Genomic DNA, 23,630 nt, shown 5'->3' with positions numbered 1-23,630 from the left:
TGTTGCTGCTGGCGTGATTCTCCCTGTGTTTTCTCCACACCTGCGTGTGGAGGGAAGCAAATGAGCTGGAGAAGAATGCATGCTGTCAACTGCCTAGCAAACGCACCCTCTGCCACAGCAACCATACAGACCGACGTACATACATTACACGGCTGGAGTGTGATCACGTTAATGGGGAAATGTGGCTCCAGCGTCTAAATTGGCCAGAGAGAGATGCGGGGGTGGGGGTGCATCGCTGCCTCCTGCAGGGGCCCTGCACCTAGCCTCTTTTGATCTCATTATAAAATGCAAATGCACAGAATCCTAAACAGATCAAAGGTTGGGCTTCCCATTGGTGGATGGCAGGCTTAATAATAGCAGCCCGGAGCCGTTTTTATTTTTTATTTTTTAAGAAGCGATTTTGGGGGGCGCTCTGCTGCTGATGCTGCTGCTGCTTCTGCTTCCCCCTCCGGGACGATATTTATTGTGGAGATAGTGTTGCTGCTCACCAGTGACTACACTACAGCTCCCAAATCCCAGGTCCTGTTGCCTATTTAAATGTGATCGGTCAGGTAAGGGTATGTGCAGCTCCCTGCTATCTCCCACCTCAAGCTTGGGTTTCAGGGGCTGGAAATCTTGAAAGTGTAAAATTGCTTCAGCACTCGACTCTCCCTGATTTCCCCCCCCCCCCCCCCCCCCCGTCTGCTCCTCCAGCCTGTATCATCATTACGCCGTTAAGCAAGCATTTAAATTTTAAACGCTTTGCTGATATTGAATAATTCAGCAGCTCAGATACATATTTAGAGAGTAACACTTTACATTTTTAGATATTTTTTATTTTTTTTCCCCCCCTACCCCTACCCCTACCCCAACCCCAACCCCGTTCCCAAAATGTGACCGTTTTAGTAGAACACATCTCACCGTGTTGTATCAAAGCCGGTTGCAAAGTGAACCCCCCCCCCCCCCCGTTTGACAATGAGATGCATGTGTAGAGAGAGTGATTATTTTTAGCGAGTCATCTCTCCAGATTGCTGTTAATTGTAGCTGCAGCAGGAGTGTCTGGCTGCACGCAGGCTCCAGGCTCCGGGCCCGGCAGCGTCGGCGGTGGGAGGGGTAGTGATTCATTCGGCAGCCGGTTTGATCCTGCTGTGAGGCGGGTTCCCGTGTCAGGAAGCTCCTGCCTGGCCGCCCGCCCACCAACCTCACCTTGCTTGCTCCCCCCCCTCCACCACCCCTCCTCCCCTCCCTCCCTCCCCCTCCACACCCACCCACCCACCGGCTCCTCACGGCTGCCGCTCTGCCCCTCAGAGTGGGCGTGGAGGACGTGCTGACAGTGCCTGAGCTCCGTTTGGCAGGAGCTGCTGTCCCCGCACCCCGTCGACTGAGGAGCTGACTGCAGTAGAGAAACATGAAAAGGCTCGGGGCTCTGGAGCCGTCTCCTGTGGCCTATATGTTCAGATGTCGGATTTTCATTTTTTTTTATGCAAATATAAAAATATATATACCATGACTTCACAATTCAGTCTGTCTATATCCATAGACTCTCTCTCTCTCTCTCTCTCTCTCTCTCTCTCTCTCTATATATATATATATATATATATATATATATATATATATATATATATATATATATATATATATATAAACATACACATACACATACACAGTACCAGTCAAAAGTTTGGACACAAACTTGCCAAGAGTGTGCAAAGCTGTCATCAAAGCAAAAGGTGGCTACTTTGAAGAATCTAAAATATAAAACATATTCTGGTTTGTTTAACACTTTTTTGTAATAATTAATATATAATTCCATATGTGTTCCTACATAGTTTTGATGTCTTCAATATTAATCTACGATGTAGAAAATAATAAAAAATAAAGAAAAACCATTGAATGAGAAGGTGTGTCCAAACCTTTGACTGGTACTGTATGTGTATATATATATCTCATCTCGCACGTTAAGGGACTCCATGCCTGTTTCCCTGTTGAACAATGTGTCTTGTACAAGTTACCAGCAGCGTCATCAGTCTTGAATTGATCTGCTGAGCTTCCTCTACGGTGATAATGAGATCTGTTGAATAAAGTCAATGATTCTGAGACACACGGTGGTGGTACTGCTGCTGCTGCTGCTACTGCTACTGCTGCTGCTGCTGCTGCTGCTGCTGATGATGTGGCCAGACAGCACCCTCCTCTGTACAGTCCAATGGACAGATAGTCTGAGAATTTCTCATATCGAAATAAAAATAAAAACCCTGAAACCCAAAAGAAGAAGAAGCTTCTTTCCCTCACTCTGATTGGTCCTCTGGTGGTTGTCTTCTTTGGTGGTCATAAAGCTTGTCAAATGTGCCCCCCCAAACAATTCATGAACGCACTACTTAACTACTGGAGAGGTATTACTACTAAGGGAGTTTATTAATCAAACCTTTAGCTCCATCTCGGGATTTGGTCAAAGTTACCCCGCTACCTCCCTTTACTTGCTATTAAATTACTTTGCAAGAGAGTCAGTGGAGGAAGGATTTTTATTACAAAAACTGTCTTGGGGGGGGGGGGGGGGTCATTTTTATTTCGGTACATGACAAAGTGTCCGACTCCATCTGTCCATAGGACTGTCTAGAGGAGGATGCTATTCAGCTAGCTCCTCTAGCTCCGCTGCTGCTGTTGTGGCTCAGGCTCAGGCCCTGCCTCTGCCTCTGCTTCTGGCTCTGGCTCTGCCTCTCCCTCTCCCTCTCCCTCTGCCTCTGCCTCTGCCTCTGGCTCTGCCTCTGCCTCTGGCTCTGCCTCTGCCTCTCCCTCTCCCTCTCCCTCTCCCTCTGGCTCTGGCTCTGGCTCTGGCTCTGCCTCTCCCTCTCCCTCTGCCTCTGCCTCTGCCTCTCCCTCTGCCTCTGCCTCTGCCTCTCCCTCTGCCTCTGCCTCTGCCTCTCCCTCTGGCTCTGCCTCTGCCTGAGTTTAGGTGAATTCTCAGCACACAGGCAGAGCCCTGTACAGGGCTGCACACTTGCTGAGTCACAGCTCCGGGCCCTTTCCTAAAGCACTGCATCTCTGCCTGTCACTGTTATTGGAGCATGCGGTCCAGTCACCGAGGGGTTAAAACAATACTGAGGCAGGATACTGTAGGGCCCAGGTTCTGGAGGGGTGTGGGAGGCAGGATACTGTAGGGCCCAGGTTCTGGAGGGGTGTGGGAGGCAGGATACTGTAGGGCCCAGGTTCTGGAGGGGGGGAGGGGTGTGGGAGGCAGGATACTGTAGGGCCCAGGTTCTGGAGGGGGGGAGGGGTGTGGGAGGCAGGATACTGTAGGGCCCAGGTTCTGGAGGGGGGGAGGGGTGTGGGAGGCAGGATACTGTAGGGCCCAGGTTCTGGAGGGGGGGAGGGGTGTGGGAGGCAGGATACTGTAGGGCCCAGGTTCTGGAGGGGGGAGGGGTGTGGGAGGCAGGATACTGTAGGGCCCAGGTTCTGGAGGGGGGGAGGGGTGTGGGGGGGGTGGTTAATGGTATATTATGCAGAGTTAATACGTAAGCTTGATGTCAATGGGGGTGAAGCTTAGTATAGTAGCACACTGAAATGTATGGATGACTCTGGAGTTGGTGAGATTTATATGTGAGTATTTAATGACTGGGGAAAGTGGGGGTGGTGGTGGTGGCGGGGGGGGGGGGGGGGGGGATGTATGGCTTTTCCAGAGCTGCTCTCTTATGTGGCGGCTGAGATCATCACCTCCAACAGGCCGTGCCCGCGCTTTGTCTCCGATTTGAGGCTGGAAATGGAGACAGTTCTGTGGGGTGGGGTGGGGGGGGTGGGGGGGGAGAATCACCATTGTGCCGTGCTGCATAGTTAAAGTTATGAACTGCAAGGAATTTGAGGCACTTTTAAAAACGACTCATAAAACTGGAAAAATCATTAGCTAGTTCTCAGGTTCTTGCGAAGGGAAAAACGCAGGGAGCGCGAGCACCCTTTAGTCATTATTTCGTCAGATTGGAACGAAAATCTTGGGTTTGTTTTTGTTGTAATTTTCAGTGTGTTTTTTTTTTTTCTTCCCCCCCAAGTGTAATGGCCTTTTGCCCTTCCTCATTGTGCTCTTCGGGTATATCCTGGCGTTGTGAGCCCATTGTAAGTGAAAGCCTGGTCGTGGTGTGTCCGTCCACTACGAGGTTTAGTAAGGGTTGGCTTTCATTGCAAGAAAACCAGGGAAACCCAAGCATGAAAGCCTAATGCCTGGCCTCATTATAGCTGGACGCCTATGCATGGCCGTCTGTCGTTGTAAGGACAGTCAAAGCCTGAGCATGGCTTCTCATAGGTGCTGTGATGTTGCCCTGCGAGAGAGAGGGGGGAGGCGGTAGGGGGCGGTGGGAGGCGGGGGAGAGAGAGAGGCACTGAGCCATGATGAATTCGCCATGCTATAAATAGAGTCAGTCCTTGGAATCCTCCTTTAACTCTGAATCTGCCCTGTTAAATCCGCCTAAGCTGGGCTATACTGCTGCTCCACTACTGCTACATACAAAATATCATTTTCATAAATGCTCCAGAAAACATGAATGATGGAGGGGGGGGGGGGCATTTTCTCCCTGCCCCCTCCCTCAAGCTTTTAATGAAGTATGTGTCTGATGGATTTCTCTAGTCTGTGTCTTGGTCTCCTGGTCTTTGTTTGATTTAATTAATAATATCCATAATTGAGGTAGTCTGCTCTCCCTGTAGATCAGTTTGCCTCCTGTGAAGCTCGCTTGCTAATTTGTCAGCTGCTCTCCTTCTCTGTATTTCCTTTTTGGATTTGAAAGGGAGGAGAAAAAAGGCTGCAGGACTAATTAGCAGAACCTGTGAGTCTGTGGAAAGGTCCAGACCAGGGGAACATGAGACTGGTGATCCGGCCAGAGGTCTGCAGTCTGACGAGGGTAAGCCCTCCTCTGAGCATATGGGGTTACACCCACTGGGCACTGGGTTATATACCGTACCCTCCTATACGTCCAGACTGGTGATCACTCACGTCTGAGAGGAGTTAAGAAGGAGAGGTGTGTCGTCCCCTTTGATTGGCAAGCTGATGCAACTTGCATGGCAAGTAATTATCGTGAGAACATGCTTGGTTGATGTCGTCTGGTTTCATCTTTCTTTAATCCGTCCTTTCTCCTCCGTGGTAATTACTTAACCCCAATCACCTCTTCCATCAGTCTCCCAGGGCTAATGGCCTCACTCTGCCGTTAAGAATCTCCGCTTTCCGTAATGAAAGAAGTGTGAGGTGACAGCTAGAGATGTGCTGAAGACAACACGGTAGCTGCGGTACATATTGATGTGTAAACGTGTTTTTGTACCCTGCTGCGTCGGCCTTGCGCGAGAGGGGGAAGGACGGCCTCTCGGAGTGAAACCTGATCCCCATGCCGGCGCGTCCTCACTGGGGTCAGCGGTCTGAGGGAGACGGGGGGGGGGGGGGGGGGGAGGGAGGAAGGGGGGGGAGGACAGTGACACAGCTGAAGCAGTGGAGCGTAACCGGTGATGGATGACATGTCAGCGGGGGCTGCTCAGCCTTCGCTGCGCGTATTGACAGGCACAACTCTCGCATCCAGCGTCGCCGGGGCTAATCGCAGGTCACGGCGGCCACGGATGTGACGCGTAAATATATCGCTGCTGTAATTGCTCGTTTGTCAATGTCACCCGTTTCTCAATGCGTGTTTTTCTGCAGTTAATTTATCGAATGAAACTTCCATTAAGAGACATCAAAAAGAAATGGGAGAAATTAAATTTGGATTGAGGGGCTGCGTAAGCAGTTCGGGCATCCTGCTCGAGCTGACTGAGACCACAGAGCCTCAGAGTCCCTGCACTCCTGCCATCTAGTGAAAGACACTGTGTACCGTCGGCTTGTTTGCCGTCACCAAAGACAAAGGAGACAAATTTGTTTATGGAAACGTATAGTCCAGCCTGGAGGTCACACATTACATTATACATTACATTGTACATTATTGCCCCCATACCAGGGGAGGCTGGTGGAGGTAGAAATCGGAGGTCGGGCTCATTGTAATGCATGGAACGGAATCAGGAATGGTGTCAAACATGACAATGAGCCTGTCCTCGGACACCTGTTTGATACCATTCCTCATTCCATTCCATGCATTACAATGAGCCCGTCCTCTGATTTCACAGTACTGTAGAGCTAGTGTTTAAATGGGGTTGGATTTGATGGTACTGTAGTTACAGCATGTAAATGGTGTTGGGTTTAATGGTACTGTATGTAAGGGGTGTTGGGTCTGATGGTACTGTATGTAAGGGGTGTTGGGTCTGATGGTACTGTAGTTACAGCATGTAAATGGTGTTGGGTTTAATGGTACTGTATGTAAGGGGTGTTGGGTCTGATGGTACTGTAGTTACAGCATGTAAATGGTGTTGGGTTTAATGGTACTGTATGTAAGTGGTGTTGGGTCTGATGGTACTGTATGTAAGGGGTGTTGGGTCTGATGGTACGGTATGTAAGGGGTGTTGGGTCTGATGGTACGGTATGTAAGGGGTGTTGGGTCTGATGGTACGGTATGTAAGGGGTGTTGGGTCTGATGGTACGGTATGTAAGGGGTGTTGGGTCTGATGGTACGGTATGTAAGGGGTGTTGGGTCTGATGGTACAGTATGTAAGTGGTGTTGGGTCTGATGGTACTGTATGTAAGGGGTGTTGGGTCTGATGGTACGGTATGTAAGGGGTGTTGGGTCTGATGGTACGGTATGTAAGGGGTGTTGGGTCTGGTGGTACTGTATGTAAGGGGTGTTGGGTCTGATGGTACGGTATGTAAGGGGTGTTGGGTCTGATGGTACGGTATGTAAGGGGTGTTGGGTCTGATGGTACTGTATGTAAGGGGTGTTGGGTCTGATGGTACTGTATGTAAGGGGTGTTGGGTCTGATGGTACGGTATGTAAGGGGTGTTGGGTCTGATGGTACGGTATGTAAGGGGTGTTGGGTCTGATGGTACGGTATGTAAGGGGTGTTGGGTCTGATGGTACTGTATGTAAGGGGTGTTGGGTCTGATGGTACTGTAGTTACAGCATGTAAGTGGTGTTGTGTCTGATGGTACGGTATGTAAGTGGTGTTGTGTCTGATGGTACGGTATGTAAGGGGTGTTGGGTCTGATGGTACGGTATGTAAGGGGTGTTGGGTCTGATGGTACGGTATGTAAGGGGTGTTGGGTCTGATGGTACTGTATGTAAGGGTGTTGGGTCTGATGGTACTGTATGTAAGTGGTGTTGGGTCTGATGGTACTGTATGTAAGTGGTGTTGGGTCTGATGGTACGGTATGTAAGTGGTGTTGGGTCTGATGGTACTGTATGTAAGTGGTGTTGGGTCTGATGGTACGGTATGTAAGGGGTGTTGGGTCTGATGGTACTGTATGTAAGGGGTGTTGGGTCTGATGGTACGGTATGTAAGGGGTGATGGGTCTGATGGTACGGTATGTAAGGGGTGTTGGGTCTGATGGTACGGTATGTAAGGGGTGATGGGTCTGATGGTACGGTATGTAAATGGTGTTGGGTCTGATGGTACGGTATGTAAGGGGTGTTGGGTCTGGTGGTACTGTATGTAAGGGGTGTTGGGTCTGATGGTACGGTATGTAAGGGGTGTTGGGTCTGATGGTACGGTATGTAAGGGGTGTTGGGTCTGGTGGTACGGTATGTAAGGGGTGTGGGTGCGAGTGTTCATGCTCTGCGTTCATGGTGGTCGTTAGCCATTTAGCCCTGCCAGCCTGTCCTCTGCTAGCCACAAGGCCACACACTCTCCCCGCCAGTTAATTGCCTCTGAATTAGCCCATTAACGCGGCCGTGTAGAGGGATGAAGGAGTGCACGGAGGTGCCTGGCCTCTCTTGACCACCGCAATGTATTATTTATGGGTCAGTGAGCCTGGAAGCTCTGCATTAACTGAGCTAATGGACTGTTTGGGAGACTGTGACTCCTTTTTAAATTAGCAGCACAAACAAGTAAAATCAGAAAAGTTGTGGGTGTAGTCTTGGGAATCGAGTAGAGGAGGTTAGGTAGTACAGTGCACGCAAGAAGCAGGATTTTTCTATGTTATTGAAGTAATCGTTCATTGATATCAAAGGCCAGCCTCCACCAACGTGTTAAGCCCAGCCTTTTCCAAGGAAAGCTTCGTCCTGCCAGTACTTTCCCCGGCCAAATCGAATACAGCAGTTGAGACGGAAGGCATTGCGCCTATCTAAACACATTCCCGTGTGAATCTGCACCCTGCGGACACGTTACCGTGGTGAGATTGACTCATCAATCGATGACGTGCTTTGAACTTGAGTATCTGGTTTTGTTGAGTAAGATATTATTCCCGGTGACAGTTGTTTGTTTGTAGGTGGTGGTTATATTTTACTCGTGACCCCTTTACCACCGAAACTAAGAACCCTTTCTATATTATTTATATTATTCTAGATTGTTTTCCACTTCAGACAACTGAACTCCCAACCTGGTGAAAGATAGTCTCTCTGCATTCACCAGGCGTGGAGAAACTATGCGTACGATACCAGACAACCCCAACATGTTTGTGATAAGATCGTCCCGATCGCTGAGAACCACAGCACCGCCCTGGTGGTGCTCAATCACGCCTGGCATGTCATTTCCCCTCTGAGACGGAGCACGGCTAAATGCAAATTGTGTATTTCACTTCAGTGTTATTCCTGTTGGACTCTCTCAATGCATTAGTAGAAGTGATTTAATGTTGTTGGGTTTTTTTTTCTCTCTTTCACTCTCTCTCTCTCTCTCTCTCTCTCTCTCTCTCTCCCCCCCTCTCCCTCTCCCTGAGAAATAATTGCGGTATAGTCAAGTCACGAATTGTTTTTAAAAGTCAACAAATGAAGATGACTCTGCCAAGAATAGTAGGCTAAGGAGTGCTTGCACATTTTATGATTTGCATGCTCTAATGGTTATTGTGCATATTGAGGAGGCTCGGGCTTCATAATTTCAGTGCAGGCATGGAGGCAGATTAAAGGTCAAAATGTCTTTTGTTTCTCTGCCAGAATCCATGGCACAAAGCATCTTCAAAGGACCACATTATTTCTCCTTTTTTATATTGAGGCTCCCAGTGTGTCAGCAGCAGTTACCTACACTTACCGTAGGCTAGCGAACAAAAGGTCTACAGAATTTACAGCTGAATGCTTTCGACTACGGTAGTCCACAGAGGCCGGTGTCTTTGTTATATCATTATTGTGGTCCACATGTCGTCTGTATTTTTAAACCCCAAATCTCCAGGTCAGGTAATTGTTTGTACTCTATGACGACACTGCTTACAAAGCAAAAGACGCACAAGAGCCTGCGTTGGCGTATAAAAGAACACCATCCCAGTTACATTTGTACCAGGCCTTCTTTTTATTTATTTATTTTTTTATATGTTTTTAGGGCATTTCTGCTTTATTGGGATAGAGACAGTAGAGATTGACAGGAAGGATGGGTGAGAGAGAGAGAGGAGGGATGACATGCAAGATAGGTCGAGGGTCGGAATCGAACCAGGAACCTTGTGATTACGTGGTAAGTGCATTATGGTACTACGCCACTAAGCACCCTGCACTAGGCCTTCTTTACTTCTCCAACTGTCAGTGGCCAGTCGGTGCTACCAGGCACCAAAAGATGTTGCTGTGCTTTACACTGTGGCTCAGTCGGTAGAGCACGGCGCTGACAACGCTTAGGTTGTGGGTTTGATTCCCGCTGGGACCATATATACTGAAATGTATGCACCTCACTGCAATGTAAGTCGCTTTGGATAAAAGCGTCAGTTAAATGGCATATATTATCTATATACATTATTTTCATCAGGAAAGGGGCGTCCCCGTTGCGGGCGTGTTGCGTAGCTCTCTGCTGCAGAGCAGGTTTGTGTGCCTGTGCCTCAAGCAGCCCTTGGGTGGCATACTTTATGGATTTTTTTTTTTTTTTTTTTTTTTTTTTGTTGGAGTGTCACATTAGGACTAGATTGGTCCTGGTACTCACACAGTATCAGGCTCGATCCATAACAGTGGCACTGGGTAATACCGCACGTTACATTCAACAAGAGGAAAAAGGGCCCCTCGTCATTGCAGATTAGACGATTTAGTCATATGTCATATGTAGTGATGTCATATGTAGTGATGTCATATGTAGTGGTCTTCCTTTACGTTTATGACCTCAACAAATATCGGTTTGTCACCTACAGTACCAGTCAAAAGTTTGGACACACCTTCTCATTCGATGGTTTTTCTTTTATTTTTTTTATTTTCTACATTGTAGATTAATATTGAAGACATCAAAACTATGAAGGAACACATATGGAATTATGTAGTAAACAAAAAAGTGTTAAACAAACCAGAACATGTTTTATATTTTAGATTCTTCAAAGTAGCCACCTTTTGCTTTGAAGACAGCTTTGCACACTCTTGGCTTTTGACTGGTACTGTACATAAAGCCTTATTTGAATAACTCAATATGGGCCCTTACAACTCTGAGGGACGATTTACATTTACGACCTCTCCTATCCCAAACCTCACTCGCTCGCTCGCACGCGTTGCTAATTGCGTTTGCCTGTGTTATGTTAGCTTAGAGAGCTAGCCACTGTTTAGGTTTCGTGGCGTTTTTCCCTGATTCTAGCTCAGGAGTGATTATCCTCCTTAACTCTGCCTTGGATGTTTGTTGCAGCTGTTACGGTCGCGATCTGCCAAGCCGTGCAAAGGGACGCCCATCAGTGGGCTTGGTGTGTCAGACAGACCATGGAGTGGACACTGAAAAGGGGCTTCTGGGCGCCATAGCCAGTGGATGCTATCGGAGAGGTGCTCCTCCACTGCCTGGTAATTAAGTGGCGTACTGACAAACGGCTTTCATCAGGTCCCTCATGTGGAACTGAGAGCTTGCGAAGGCTTTCAGGGAGGATAAACTGGAGTACGTCACTTTGCCTCCAATCTCTCATGGCCTTGTGCTGCCTCTGCAGAGAGAGAGGGGGGCCGGAAGAGCCATGTGTTATATATATATATATATGAGAGAGAGAGAGAGAGATTTACAGCTCTTTGCAAATATTGTGCCTGTTCAGAGCAGTTTTGTGTGTTGCATCAAGTGGCTTATGTGCCGGGGTGATTGTTTTTCCTCATTTGAAAACCTGCCAATTGTCTTTGTTTTCCTTTCTGGGATCTCAAAGCTATGGGATCAGATGGGACACTGAGAATGAAGGCACATCTCCTCTCGACATTGCAGAGCTTGTATGTCGTTGTGTAGCCCATTTAAACATGTTCATGTTTCCATTTCCGAGACCTTTGAACTGTTCAAATTGAAGTTATTTTCATTGAAAGAGCGGCAGCGAGGATTGAACCAGGTTGAAAGCTGGGGCAGGGTAGCAGATACAGCTCCACACTTCTGGACTTGAAAGTTATTCTCCCATCAATTCCTTTCGACCAGGTGATTTCTGTCTGTCTGTGTCTGTCTGTCTGATGTGCTGTACTGTCCAATTAACGTCTGAATGGCACAGCGGCTCTCTCACCATCATTCACTCCTGACGGCTTTCAAAAGGGCCCCATGTCCATCAGCTCCCCTCGACACTGGCTCGCTCCAGCATTGACAACACTGTCAAAGGCCGGAGATTTATCGAGATAATCCACTTAATGGAGCCATCTCTCCACTGCTGCAAGAGGGCTTGTTGTAGTGAAATGATTTGAGCTCATCTGTGGGCCCGTAGGTTAAAGCCTCCGGTTCTTTGCTCTGCTGTATACGGTGGAGCGTATTCTGAGGCAGTGGAAAGGCCTTTGACTGTGTGTGTGTGTGAGAGAGCTCTCTGAAGGCCTGCGGTGTGATTAAAAGAGGCTTCAGACGAGTGGTTCTGATCTTCTGTCGTCGGTTTGACCTGTCGTTCGGCGTTACATTAAGTGACATTTTTTTTCTTCTCCACATCCTCCTTTCAAACGCTGCGGCAAACCAACCGCCGTCCGATTTGAAAAGGGAGAACGGCGCTCGAATCTCAAATGTGCTGTAGCGGTGAAGAAGTCCTGGCTGTAACCTTCAATATATGCAGAAACAAAATGCAGAGTTTTAAAAAATAAATAAATAAATAAAAATATATATTCTGCAGATTCAGTCCAAGGTTGTTTGTTAAAACAACAAGGCAAGTTAAAAGACGTGGATGTGTGTGGAGGAGGGGGGTCCGTGTTTCTCAGCGAGATTGAGTTCAGAACTCTTTCACTGAGGTCTTGGTCTCCAAACCTCCCTCTCTCTATTGAAAAGGTCTATCATTGGTGTGTGTGTGTGTGTGTGTGTGTGTGTGTGTGTGTGTGTGTGTGTATATATGTATGTATATATATATATATATATATATATATATATATATATATATGCATGCATGCAATTTAGCTGACGCTTTTATCCAAAGCGACTTACATTGCAGTGAGTGCATACGTTTCAGTATATATATTTTTCATGAGAGCCCTGCTTACGACACACGTGAGAATGCCGAAACAACATCAACAAACAAAACCAGAAAGTAAAGTGTGTGGTGTTCTATGATACACTAGAGTAAGAGGTAGTCTGTAGAGTTTCCCTGTCTGGGAGCTGCTCCGTCTTCCCGGTCCAAACCCAGCTGATGGTCACTAATTCTGGACCTTGATTAATTAAGGCTAGTCTGGGGGGCTAGTGGCGTAGCACACTAATGCACATACCTCATAATCGCAAGGTTCTTGGTTCGATTCCGACCCTCGACACGTCTTGCATGTCATCCCTCCTCTCTCTCACCCGTCCTTCCTGTCAATTTCTACTGTCTCTATCCCAATAAAGCAGAAGTGCCCTAAAACATATAAACATATACAAAAATAATTAAGGGGAGTCCGAGATTAAAAAAGGAATTTTCATTGGAGAATCCCTATTTGAAAGAAGTGTGATTTAGTCTAGGACTAGGCTTCAGCTGTGTCTGTCAAACCACCCCGCTGGCCCTACTAAACCTGTGCCTTGTTTCAAGTTTTTATTTTACTGCAATGTTTTTAGATGTTGATGCAAACAAAATGACCTTGGCTGTCAGCGAGCTCCCGTGGTTCTCCAGTGGGCGTAGCCAGCCTCACTTCACCTGGGGTTACAGAAGCTTGCGTGGGTTGCTTTTTATTGTACCGAGTCTGTAGCTCTTCTGGTCCAAGGCTTAGATGAAACCTTTTATATAAAGTGCATTAAAACCTGTATCTGATTATCACGGAGAGGTGATGGCACCCTTGAAACAGGAGAGATTCCAGGAAAGATCCACGCCATCACTCTGTGGCAAACCTGAACTGGCCAGCATGCATACATTCATTTATCTACATAATTGCTTTATGTGTGCAGTTATTGCTCTGTTTCATAATTTAAACATACGTATGAAATATGGGTTTAATTTATTTAACCATTAAAGGGACAATTTCCCTACGGTGTCATCCCGGGTTGCATGAGCAGTTGAGCTTTTTAATTACTACAATACCTCAACATGGCCAGTCTGGAGCCAAGGTAATATTCACTGCAAACTAAGTTTTGGGAGCAACATGTGTGTCATGCTGGGCTCTTCACCTTTGTTTGTTCTTCATGGGGGGCGGTGATCAACTTGCACGGTATAATAGGTTTTTTTAGTTGTTGTTTTTTTTAATATATATATATTTATTGCAGTTTTTCACCTTGGCATGCGTTTCTTGCTGCAGCAAGCAAACTGTTCATGTTTTATTAAAGCAACATACAACCGAGTAAAGATCAGCGACTAAGGGGTTTAAAACCTAGCATGCCAACACTGCTATTAGATGCCAGGGGAGGCAGATCAAATGCCTTTGAAGCCTATACAAAAAAATCGTTGAAAATCGTTGCTGTTGACTTCATGGGTTTTCAAGTGTGTTGCTGCGAGTCTCTCAGTAGTTTTATGGGTATGGGGGAGAGAGGTTTGCGATGTGTGTTGCGGTGTGTGTCAACAGTACGTGTGCGTGTGCGTGTGTGTTGCGATGTGTGTTGCGGTGTGTGGCAACAGTGCATGTGTTGCGGTGTGTGGCAACAGTGCGTGTGTGTGTGTGTGTGTGGCGGTGTGTGTTGCGGTGTGTGTCAACAGTATGTGTGTGTGTGTGTGTGTTGCGGTGTGTGTCAACAGTATGTGTGTGTGTGTGTGTGTTCCGGTGTGTGTTGTGGTGTGTGTCAACAGTGCGTGAGCGTGTGTGTGTCTACGTGTCTACTTTTTAGTTTGTGTGCGTAGGAGAGAAAAGAGTATGTTTGAGGGTAGGAGGGGGGGTTGAGGAATGTCTCGGGCCCTGTGGTTGCGTTGTAAAAGGGGGGGGGGTTAGGGGTTAGGGTGTGCAGAATGTTGGGGATGGAGCTAATGCTGGATGGAGCTAATGCTGGATGAAGCTAATGCTGGATGAAGCTAATGCTGGATGGAGCTGATGCTGGATGGAGCTAATGCTGGATGAAGCTGATGCTGGATGAAGCTGATGCTGGATGGAGCTGATGCTGGATGGAGCTGATGCTGGATGGAGCTGATGCTGGATGAAGCTGATGCTGGATGGAGCTGATGCTGGATGGAGCTAATGCTGGATGAAGCTAATGCTGGATGAAGCTGATGCTGGATGAAGCTAATGCTGACTCCTTATCACACTTGGTTTCATGCAGTCAATCAGAAAAGCCTCATCTCAGTGGCCTAGGGGTCAGTGTTCTTCACGCTACTGAAAGGATTCAATCTTGTGAGATTGGCACCACCCAGTCACACTGCATGTAGTTTAACACCTGTCTCTGTGTGTGTGTGTGTGTGTGTGTGTGTGTGTGTGTGTGTACAGTAAGAGTGTGTGTGTGTATAGTACGAGTGTACAGTGTGTGTGTGTGTGTGTGTGTCTTTGAAAAGTGGGACCCTGCTGTGTGTGGCGTTCAAGCCATCCCACACATCTTCCCACATCCACTACAAATAGACAGAGAATGTGCTACATTCCGTAGCCCCTGTCTAAAGTTGAGCTATGTGTGTTTCGTGTTGGAATGGGGCCATGTAGGAATTGTAGCCTCTGTCACAATCTAAAGTACAGCAATAGTCATCTTCAGGGTTCTGGGTAGTCTTTGTTGGTGATGCTCGCTGAGCGTAATCCTGGCCCTGTGGCGATATCTGGAGCTAAGGTGTGTACACTACAGTATGTGTTGGAATGGGGCCATTTATGAACTGTTCCGAACAATGTAACCCACAAAGTGAGCTGCCAGCACCGTGTCTCTGTCGGGCCTGGATAGGATGGCGGTTACAGTGCAGAGGTTTGGCCAGGAAATGTGGCTCTATGTTGTTAATCGCAAAGCATAACGTCATATTCATCATCTGACTTAAAGTAATTTCAGTAGCACTGTGTTCAAAGAATAGTTGAGTTTGTGCTGATTTGTGCAAGAATGGTTAACGTTTGAATGAATCAAATGAGGCTTTAATAGTTCTGTAAACTTATACAATTGTCACGAGAGAGAGAGAGAGAGAGAGTGAGATGACCACTTGCTCATTCCTCCAGTTCACAGGTTCAACTGAGACCTCACACCAAGGCAGAGAGACAACAGAGACTTAATCTGTGCTCTCCTTCTGTTTTATAGAACGTATTTAAACTAGGAGCTGTTCGCCCAGGGAACCAATGAGACCACATCTTATCAATTCTACTCGTGTGAAAGCACCACATTGACACCTTCCAGAGAAGTTCAAGTGAAACATCACAGAGAGATCAGTCATTCGGCCCTTCGGGGGAAGGGACCCAAAGCAAGGGGACTAGAATTGATTTCTCCTGCTTGTGTTTTCCCCCACGATGACATCGGAGGTGCGGCTGTGGGTCGCCCACTCTCTCTTCCTGTACCACGCCTGAGGTCTCAGACGCCGCTGGGACGACGTCCACGAAACTCGGGCCAATGATTCGTCCTGGCATAGAGATCCGCTCATTCACAGGATTACGCTGATTGGCCCAAGGGGGTTGCTATAGTAAACAAATGAAGTTCCGAAGTTGGGCTCCGCTGATTGGCCCGAGGGGGGATGCTATAGAACAGTGAATGATTTGCGGGGGACAGCCTGTTGTACTGTATGTGCTGTATCCTGTCTGCTCCAACCTCAGACCCCCTCACTCTGCATCCACCAGAACGCTGCAGGCCTCAACTGAAAGATCACTTCCCTTTATGTAAGACTAGACTGGGTCTGAGGTATGTGCTGTACTGCAGTGGCTCGACTATTTCTCTCTCTCTCTCTCTTTCTCTCTCTCTTTCTTTTGTTCTTTCTTTCTTTCTTTCTTTTTGTGTCTGCCTCAGTCATTCAAACAGGCTGCAGCTCTACCCACAGGTCAATGAAAGGTCATGTTATCCCTACAATGCTGTGTTCTTTGTCTGGAGCCCGGGTGCGGCTGTCGCTCTCCTCCTCTTCTCTTTTATAGTTGCTCTTTAAATAGATATTTGAAGTGGCAACCCAGGGCCCCAGTATCATTTTTTAACACGCATATTTTTTTATTATTATTATTATTTTATTTTTTTGTACTCTTTATAAAAGCCTAGCTGTACAGTCTCTGTCGACTCCTTGGCTGTTAATGTGACGTTGACTTGATTAAATATGGAGCAGACCTAAATAAAAAGCAGGTTATGATTTTGGCTCCAACTGGGATCTGCTTCATTGCTTCTACCCAGGGCTCCTCACCGCCTGAAACGAGGCCCCTGGCTTCGTTAGGATGGTTAAACAGAACCTGGGCTGTCAGGACGCCGGTAGTCGTGTCTGGAAAAGGCGGCGTAAGAAACTCCATGAAGTCTGAAGCACTTCTGTGTTTACCTAACAAAGCCTTCCGACACCGCTCACAGCATGCTCCTCGTTGTGTTCCTCACACGCGGGCGTCACAGTGAGGAAACATGTTAATCGCAACGCGGCGAATCCAGACGCATTCGAGCGTGCCGTTTGGAGTTGGAGATCCAAAACCCTGCTTTAAGTGCTCTTCCAGGCCATCCCCTTACTTAGTGTGATGAACCTTGCAAATGGGCTCACAAGTGGAAAGCGAAAGAGTCAAATGAGTATCAAATGCCAGACGGGGGGGCGGGGGGGAGGCGAGAGACGGCCATGTTTGGGATCCATGCCGGGATACCCATACCTAGCTAGGTGATTTTGTGTACTTGGAGGGAGGTCCAGTAATCAAGGTGGACTGGTGCTGGTGTGAGTGGGCAGGTGTGTGTGAAGGAGGAAGACGTGTACAGACATTTCTCTTCACGTAATCTCTGTGTGAGACTTCTCCCCTGCTTCCCTGTTTGCATCCATGTCCCTCTACGGTACGCGTCTCTGTGTGTGTCCCGGTGTGAGAGCCTCGCCCCCCCCCCCCCCCTGGGTCTCCCAGCGTGTGTGTGCAGGGTGCCCCCCTCCCTCGCCGGCTGTGAGGAGCAGTGCTCTGACACGGCCTGTCCCTTTGGCTCACTCTGAACGTTTGACACACGGAGCGCGGAGGTCAGCGTGACCTACTTTTCCCCTGGCGGCCCTTCTGCTGAGCCGGAGCGCTCCTCTGCGGGGAGGGAGGGGGGACGGGACGGGGGAGGACGGGGGAGGGGTGGGGTTGCGGGGAGATGCAGGGCGGAGCCGCTTATGCCTCCACTACTGTCCTGGTGTGTTAGATCAGCGCGTTAGTTAGGAGACACGTCGTGGTGTTGTGTGATGTGTAGGGGGCGGCATGCACGCACACTCACTGGCAGCGCACACACACACACACACACACACACTGACACACTAACACACGCACTGACACACACACTAACACACGCACTAACACACACACACTGACACTGATGCTCACGCACTGACACACACACACACACACACACACTGATGCTCACGCACACACACACACACACACTGACGCGCGCACACACACACACACACTGATGCTCACACACACACACAGAGGAGGGGCATGGAGTGCTGCTCTGTGGGAGTTGCAGGTGTACATGCAAGGCAGCACTTGGCCTGGTCCCCTGCAGAGCGCTGTGTCTGACTCACCGGCGCTCACACTCCCTGACCCCGTCTAACTTTCTCTACTTCCATCAACACTGCGGCTCTGCGCCGGGCGCTGTTACCACAGCGTCCTTTCTGCTAGCCTCACTGTTCCACGCACAGTTGCTTCGTTGTAGCTTAGCATCTCTAACAAACTGACAGTTTGCCTAATTGTAGTGTAGGTTAGTGAGGTTTTTTTCTGAAGAAGATTAATTGGAGGGATTTCTCACCCGGGCACGTCATTTCATTGACTGGTTTCTCACTCAGCCTCGTGTGTACTGTGTGTGTGTACTGTGTGTCTGTGTGTGTAGTGTGTGTGTGCGCGCGCGGAGGAAGCCGCCGTCTCTCTCAGACGGAGCAGATGCGTCTGTCGTGGTGTTGTGTCTTCGGCGCGCGGCGTTACCACAGCCGTGGCACGGTGCTAAACACTCCTCTCCGCTCCACTTCACCCTTTCTCCCGCGATGGGTGACACCCCCCCCCCCCCCCCCCCGCCTGTTACTTCCACTGTGTACGCTGGGGGAGGCTGGGAGAGCCTAGGGGAGGCTGTGCGAGGCTGTGAGAGGCTGGGAGAGGCTAGGGGAGGCTGGGAGAGGCTAGGGGAGGCTGGGAGAGGCTGGGAGAGGGGAGCGTGTTTGACAGTCTGCAGCATGTCGCCGGGCGCAGGGTCTGCCGGAGGAGCAGAGCCGGAGGGGGAAAGTTCATTAAAAAGTAAAGCTCTAATGCAGTCGGTGGCAGCCTGGGCTGGATGGCTATCAATGATTTAGGCCGGAGAGAAGGGGGCTTGGATGGCTTGGATGGAGAGCTTACATCCCTGTGTGACTGTGTTTCTGTGTTTCTCTCTCTCTCTCTCTCTCTCTCACACTCTCTCTCTCTCTCTATGGTGTCAATGCAGGCACACACGGACACACACACACACACACACACACACACACACACATATATACACACACTCGCGCGCAGGTGCGCACACACACTGCATGCACGGACGCACACACACACACACCCTCTGAGCTGGTAGAAGGTGGATGGTTTTACTCTGGTCTTAAGTGCATGAGGTCGTCCTCCTCAGCTGCTCCGTCTGATGAAACATCTGTTGGTGTTTCATCCTCCGTCTGTGTCGTCGAGCAGCACAGGACCTGGCAACGGGTCGCATCGCACTCTCTTTGTCATCATCCAATATGCATGCCTGACTATACAGCCCTGTGTCATTGATGCTGCCACACACACACACACACACACACACACCCAGACACACCAGAGAGCCAGCTCCTCTGATGCTGTGAGAACGGCGTAGACGGGGGGGGAGGGGGTGGGCTGGACAGATGGACAGACAGAGGGAGGGACAGGGCAGGCTCATGGATGATGTTTGTGGATAGTGTCTGTGTGAGAAAGCACCTCGAGGTCTGTACTGTGCTGCCCCCCCAGCCAGCCCCCAACCCCCCCCCCCGCCCCTCTGACCTGCCCCAGCACTGCCCCCCCTGCCAGCCCCCCCACCCCCACCCTCCTAATCCTAATCAGGTCTGCTGCCTCTCTGACTGGCCGCTGACACTGACCCTCCCCCAGGCCGATCCCTCGCTGCTTAGAGAAAACACCACTGATGCTGCCACAGACAGACAGGCCTGTCGCATGTTGCCGACTCCATTGAGTGACAGAGTGTGTGTGTTAGGGTATGAACCTCCTCCAGAGTGTGTTAGTGTATGAACCTCCTCCAGAGTGTGTGTTAGTGTATGAACCTCCTCCAGAGTGTGTGTCTTAGTATATGAACCTCCTCCAGAGTGTGTCTTAGTGTATGAACCTCCTCCAGAGTGTGTGTCTTAGGGTATGAACCTCCTCCAGAGTGTGTGTCTTAGGGTATGAACCTCCTCCAGAGTGTGTGTCTTAGTATATGAACCTCCTCCAGAGTGTCTTAGTGTATGAACCTCCTCCAGAGTGTGTCTTAGTGTATGAACCTCCTCCAGAGTGTGTCTTAGTGTATGAACCTCCTCCAGAGTGTGTCTTAGGGTATGAACCTCCTCCAGAGTCTTAGTGTATGAACCTCCTCCAGAGTGTGTCTTAGGGTATGAACCTCCTCCAGAGTCTTAGTGTATGAACCTCCTCCAGAGTGTGTTAGTGTATGAACCTCCTCCAGAGTGTGTCTTAGGGTATGAACCTCCTCCAGAGTGTGTCTTAGGGTATGAACCTCCTCCAGAGTCTTAGTGTATGAACCTCCTCCAGAGTGTGTTAGTGTATGAACCTCCTCCAGAGTGTGTCTTAGGGTATGAACCTCCTCCAGAGTGTGTCTTAGTGTATGAACCTCCTCCAGAGTGTGTCTTAGGGTATGAACCTCCTCCAGAGTCTTAGTGTATGAACCTCCTCCAGAGTGTGTGTCTTAGTGTATGAAACCACTCCATGGACTGTAACATGCGGGCCTGGCTCATTGTAACCAACTGTGAATGGGATGTTGGTTCTGAGAAGGATAAACAACTTCGCCCTTTGTCTGAAATGTACGGTTGGCGTTTGTTCCGAGACACGATCTGTCCTGCTAGGCCTTTTCATTTTTGCACTGAATTAGGATTAGAATTAGGATTAGAATTAGGATTAGAATTAGGATTAGGCCAATATGGAAACTGTATTAGATGTTTGCGTTGTTTATCGTTGCATTGTTTACTGTATTAGATGTTTGCGACGGTTATCGTCGTCCCTCCCGAGGTGGCGTTTCCTATACCGGTACGTCGCCGCCACCCGCTCCGTCTTGTGTGCTTTGGGCTCTACGCTAATCTGGGATCCATCCGTCCGCCCGCCCACCCGCCCGCCCGTCCTCTCCGAGCCATCTGAGGATCCCCAAGCTTTTTAGTGCGGCCATCTGTCAATACCACTCCATGAAATGGAGCGGAGGGAGCAGGCGTGCGTTCCGCGGGTCCACTTAGCTCTCCTCGTCTGGCCCGTCTCCAACGGTAACCAACCGGGAGCGCCGCCACTCCACGGCGCCTCCGCCGCCGCCGCCATCGAGGCTGATTCAATCACGCGGATAAATAAATCAACCTCCGTCGGTGAGGAATAACACTGTAACGAGTTAACTTTCAGAATGATCTGCATAATTTATTTCCTCCCCTAAGGAGCCTCGTGTAGCATTAATTAATATCAGGCATCGGTATGAGCAGTCGCCGCCCCGGTGTGGGATTCATTTTGGCTCTGTGTCTCTCTTGATTCCAGCTCCAGCTTTAATTTGTTGCAACCCGTGTATAATTTGAGGCATAATAAAGTAAAGTAGAATGGCGTCTCCTGAGTGTCGAGGAGAGATATCTCTCCTCCTGATGCCTCTGAACAGGTCCTTCTACATAAGAGGTTCGTTCACAGTGATGACGAGTGGAGGTTAGAGAGAGATGCAGACACAGTGACGTTGGATGTAGACCAGAGATCATGACACAGTGACGTTGGATGTAGACCAGAGATCATGACACAGTGACGTTGGATGTAGACCAGAGATCATGACACAGTGACGTTGGATGTAGACCAGAGATCATGACACAGTGACGTTGGATGTAGACCAGAGATCATGACACAGTGACGTTGGATGTAGACCAGAGATCATGACACAGTGACGTTGGATGTAGACCAGAGAGATGCAGACACAGTGACCCATGAATCCACTGCTCAGGCAGGGGTGAGGGAAACGGGCTAACCAGCAACCAGGGGTGAGGGAAACGGGCTAACCAGCAACCAGGGGTGAGGGAAACAGGCTAACCAGCAACCAGGGGTGAGGGAAACAGGCTAACCAGCAACCAGGGGTGAGGGAAACAGGCTAACCAGCAACCAGGGGTGAGGGAAACAGGCTAACCAGCAACCAGGGGTGAGGGAAACAGGCTAACCAGGGGTGAGGGAAACAGGCTAACCTTCACAGCAGGGAATGGTAATAACAGAAAAGGATGAACAGGATTGCCATGATTCTAAGTTTTCTGTTTTTTCTCCCTCTGTCACAATGGCACTCCCTCTGTGGTGACGGGAGAAGGATGAGCTGCTGTCTGCTCAAAGGCCTCTTCCTCAAATGTGGTTGTTTATATATAACCACTAACCTAACCCTGGTCTCTCTCTCTCTCTCTCTGTGTGTCTCTCTCTCTCTCCCCCCCTACAGAACTCAATACGGCACAATCTGTCATTGAACAAGTGTTTTCTCAAAGTGCCTCGCTCCAAAGATGACCCAGGGAAGGTAAGACAGGCTTTGTTTATGCAAATTCAACACACCACACACACACACACACACACACACACACACACACTACAATAAATGGAGTGGAAATAAACTGCCCGGCTGATGTAGACGTCTAGACTCAATATTGAAAACTTTTCTCTTTTTTTTTTTTTTGTATTCCATGCTATCTGTGCTACAGAAATGTTAGCTTTGAATGGCTGCCAATGCTCTGACAGTCTGGAAATGCACGGCATCCTCATAATGTATTATGAACCATCCGCCCCTGCGAAATTGCATGGCAAAGTGTAAATAGCGACGTCGTCTTCTTCTCCTCCTTCAGAGCAGGGTCAGACGGAGGGTGTGGCGGTGTCCAGACGTAGCCTTGTGGGGTTAGGGCCACAGGAAAGCCAGTCAGGGCATGTTCACTTAGACCTGACTTAAGAGGACTTAAGAGCACTTAGGGTGAGAGGGCAGAGAAGACACCTGCCTCTCAACCTCCCCTCTTTCCCCTCCCCCTCTCCTCCTCTCCTCCCCTCTTTCCCCTCCCCCTCTCCTCCTCTCCTCCCGCCTTTCCCCTCTCTCCTCTCTCCTCTCCTCTCCTCCTCTCCTCCCCCCTCTCTCCTCTCTTCTCTCCTCCTGTCCCCCCCCTCTCCTCCTCTCCTCCCCCCTCTCCCCTCTCTCCTCTCTCCTCTCCTCCTCTCCTCCCCCTCTCTCCTCTCTTCTCTCCTCCTGTCCCCCCTCCTCTCCTCTCCTCCTCTCCTCCCCCTCTCCCCCCCTCCTCCTCCTCCTCCCCCTCCCCCCGCCTCTCTCCTCTCCCCCTCTTCCCCCCCTCTCCTCCTCCTCCTCTCCCCCCCTCTTCCTCCCTCCTCCTCCCCCTCCCCCCCCTCCCTCTCTTCCTCCCCCCCTCCTCTCGGCGGTGTTCCTCTGGCAGAGAAGGCTCCCATGATAGGCCGACAGCAGTCTCTATTCCCGCCTTTTTTTTGCCACATAATAATCATGCATATTTCAATCTGTCACTTTATTGTTGGTAACCCCTGCTACGTTTAATAGCTTTATATATTTTTAATATCTTACACCAGCATGTGGGCCTATATTTAGTGGTATCCTGGAATGTGTGTGTTGGTCTAACAATATGTAACCTAGATTTTATCCCACCACAGTCTGGGAGTACACATGTATAGGCACACACACACACACACACACACACACACACACACACACACACACACACACACGAAGAGCTACACCGAGCTACGTTGAGAGGATGGGGACTGAATGCTAATTTGATGTTTTGCTGTAATCCACTGATATTGACACTCCTGGGAGCTGCTCCACTAAATACAAAATAATCTATTGCTGTATGGATCCCATTCCAAATGCATGGCCAACATGCTTGCATCCTTAATGTTTAATTTGGAATTTTCCTCACTCCCATCCCCCCTGAAGACAACTTCAAAGCCCCGCTGGCCGCTCTTGATGCGTTACATCAATATTGTAATGTGGCAGGAATATGAGCACTGCTGGTTGGATGAGATAGGAGAGTCATGCTTCTCCCTCTCTCTCTCTCTCTCTCT

The 23,630-nt window shown here is 49.1% G+C and overlaps 1 protein-coding gene across 1 annotated transcript in view; it reads left to right on the top strand.

Annotated features, from left to right (window-relative positions):
- foxj3 (forkhead box J3) overlaps window positions 1-23,630 on the top strand; it is a 75,668-nt gene that overhangs the window by 31,475 nt on the left and 20,563 nt on the right. Inside the window, exon 3 of the mRNA XM_083669056.1 lies at window positions 22,000-22,074. Coding sequence (XP_083525182.1) covers window positions 22,000-22,074 — 75 coding nt within the window. The remainder of the gene's footprint in view (window positions 1-21,999; window positions 22,075-23,630) is intronic.

Source organism: Argentina silus (assembly GCF_951799395.1).
Source record: "Argentina silus genome assembly, chromosome: 4".
NCBI lineage: Eukaryota > Metazoa > Chordata > Actinopteri > Argentiniformes > Argentinidae > Argentina > Argentina silus.
Note: the sequence above shows the minus strand (reverse complement) of the source record. Positions and strands in the feature narration are given on the sequence as shown.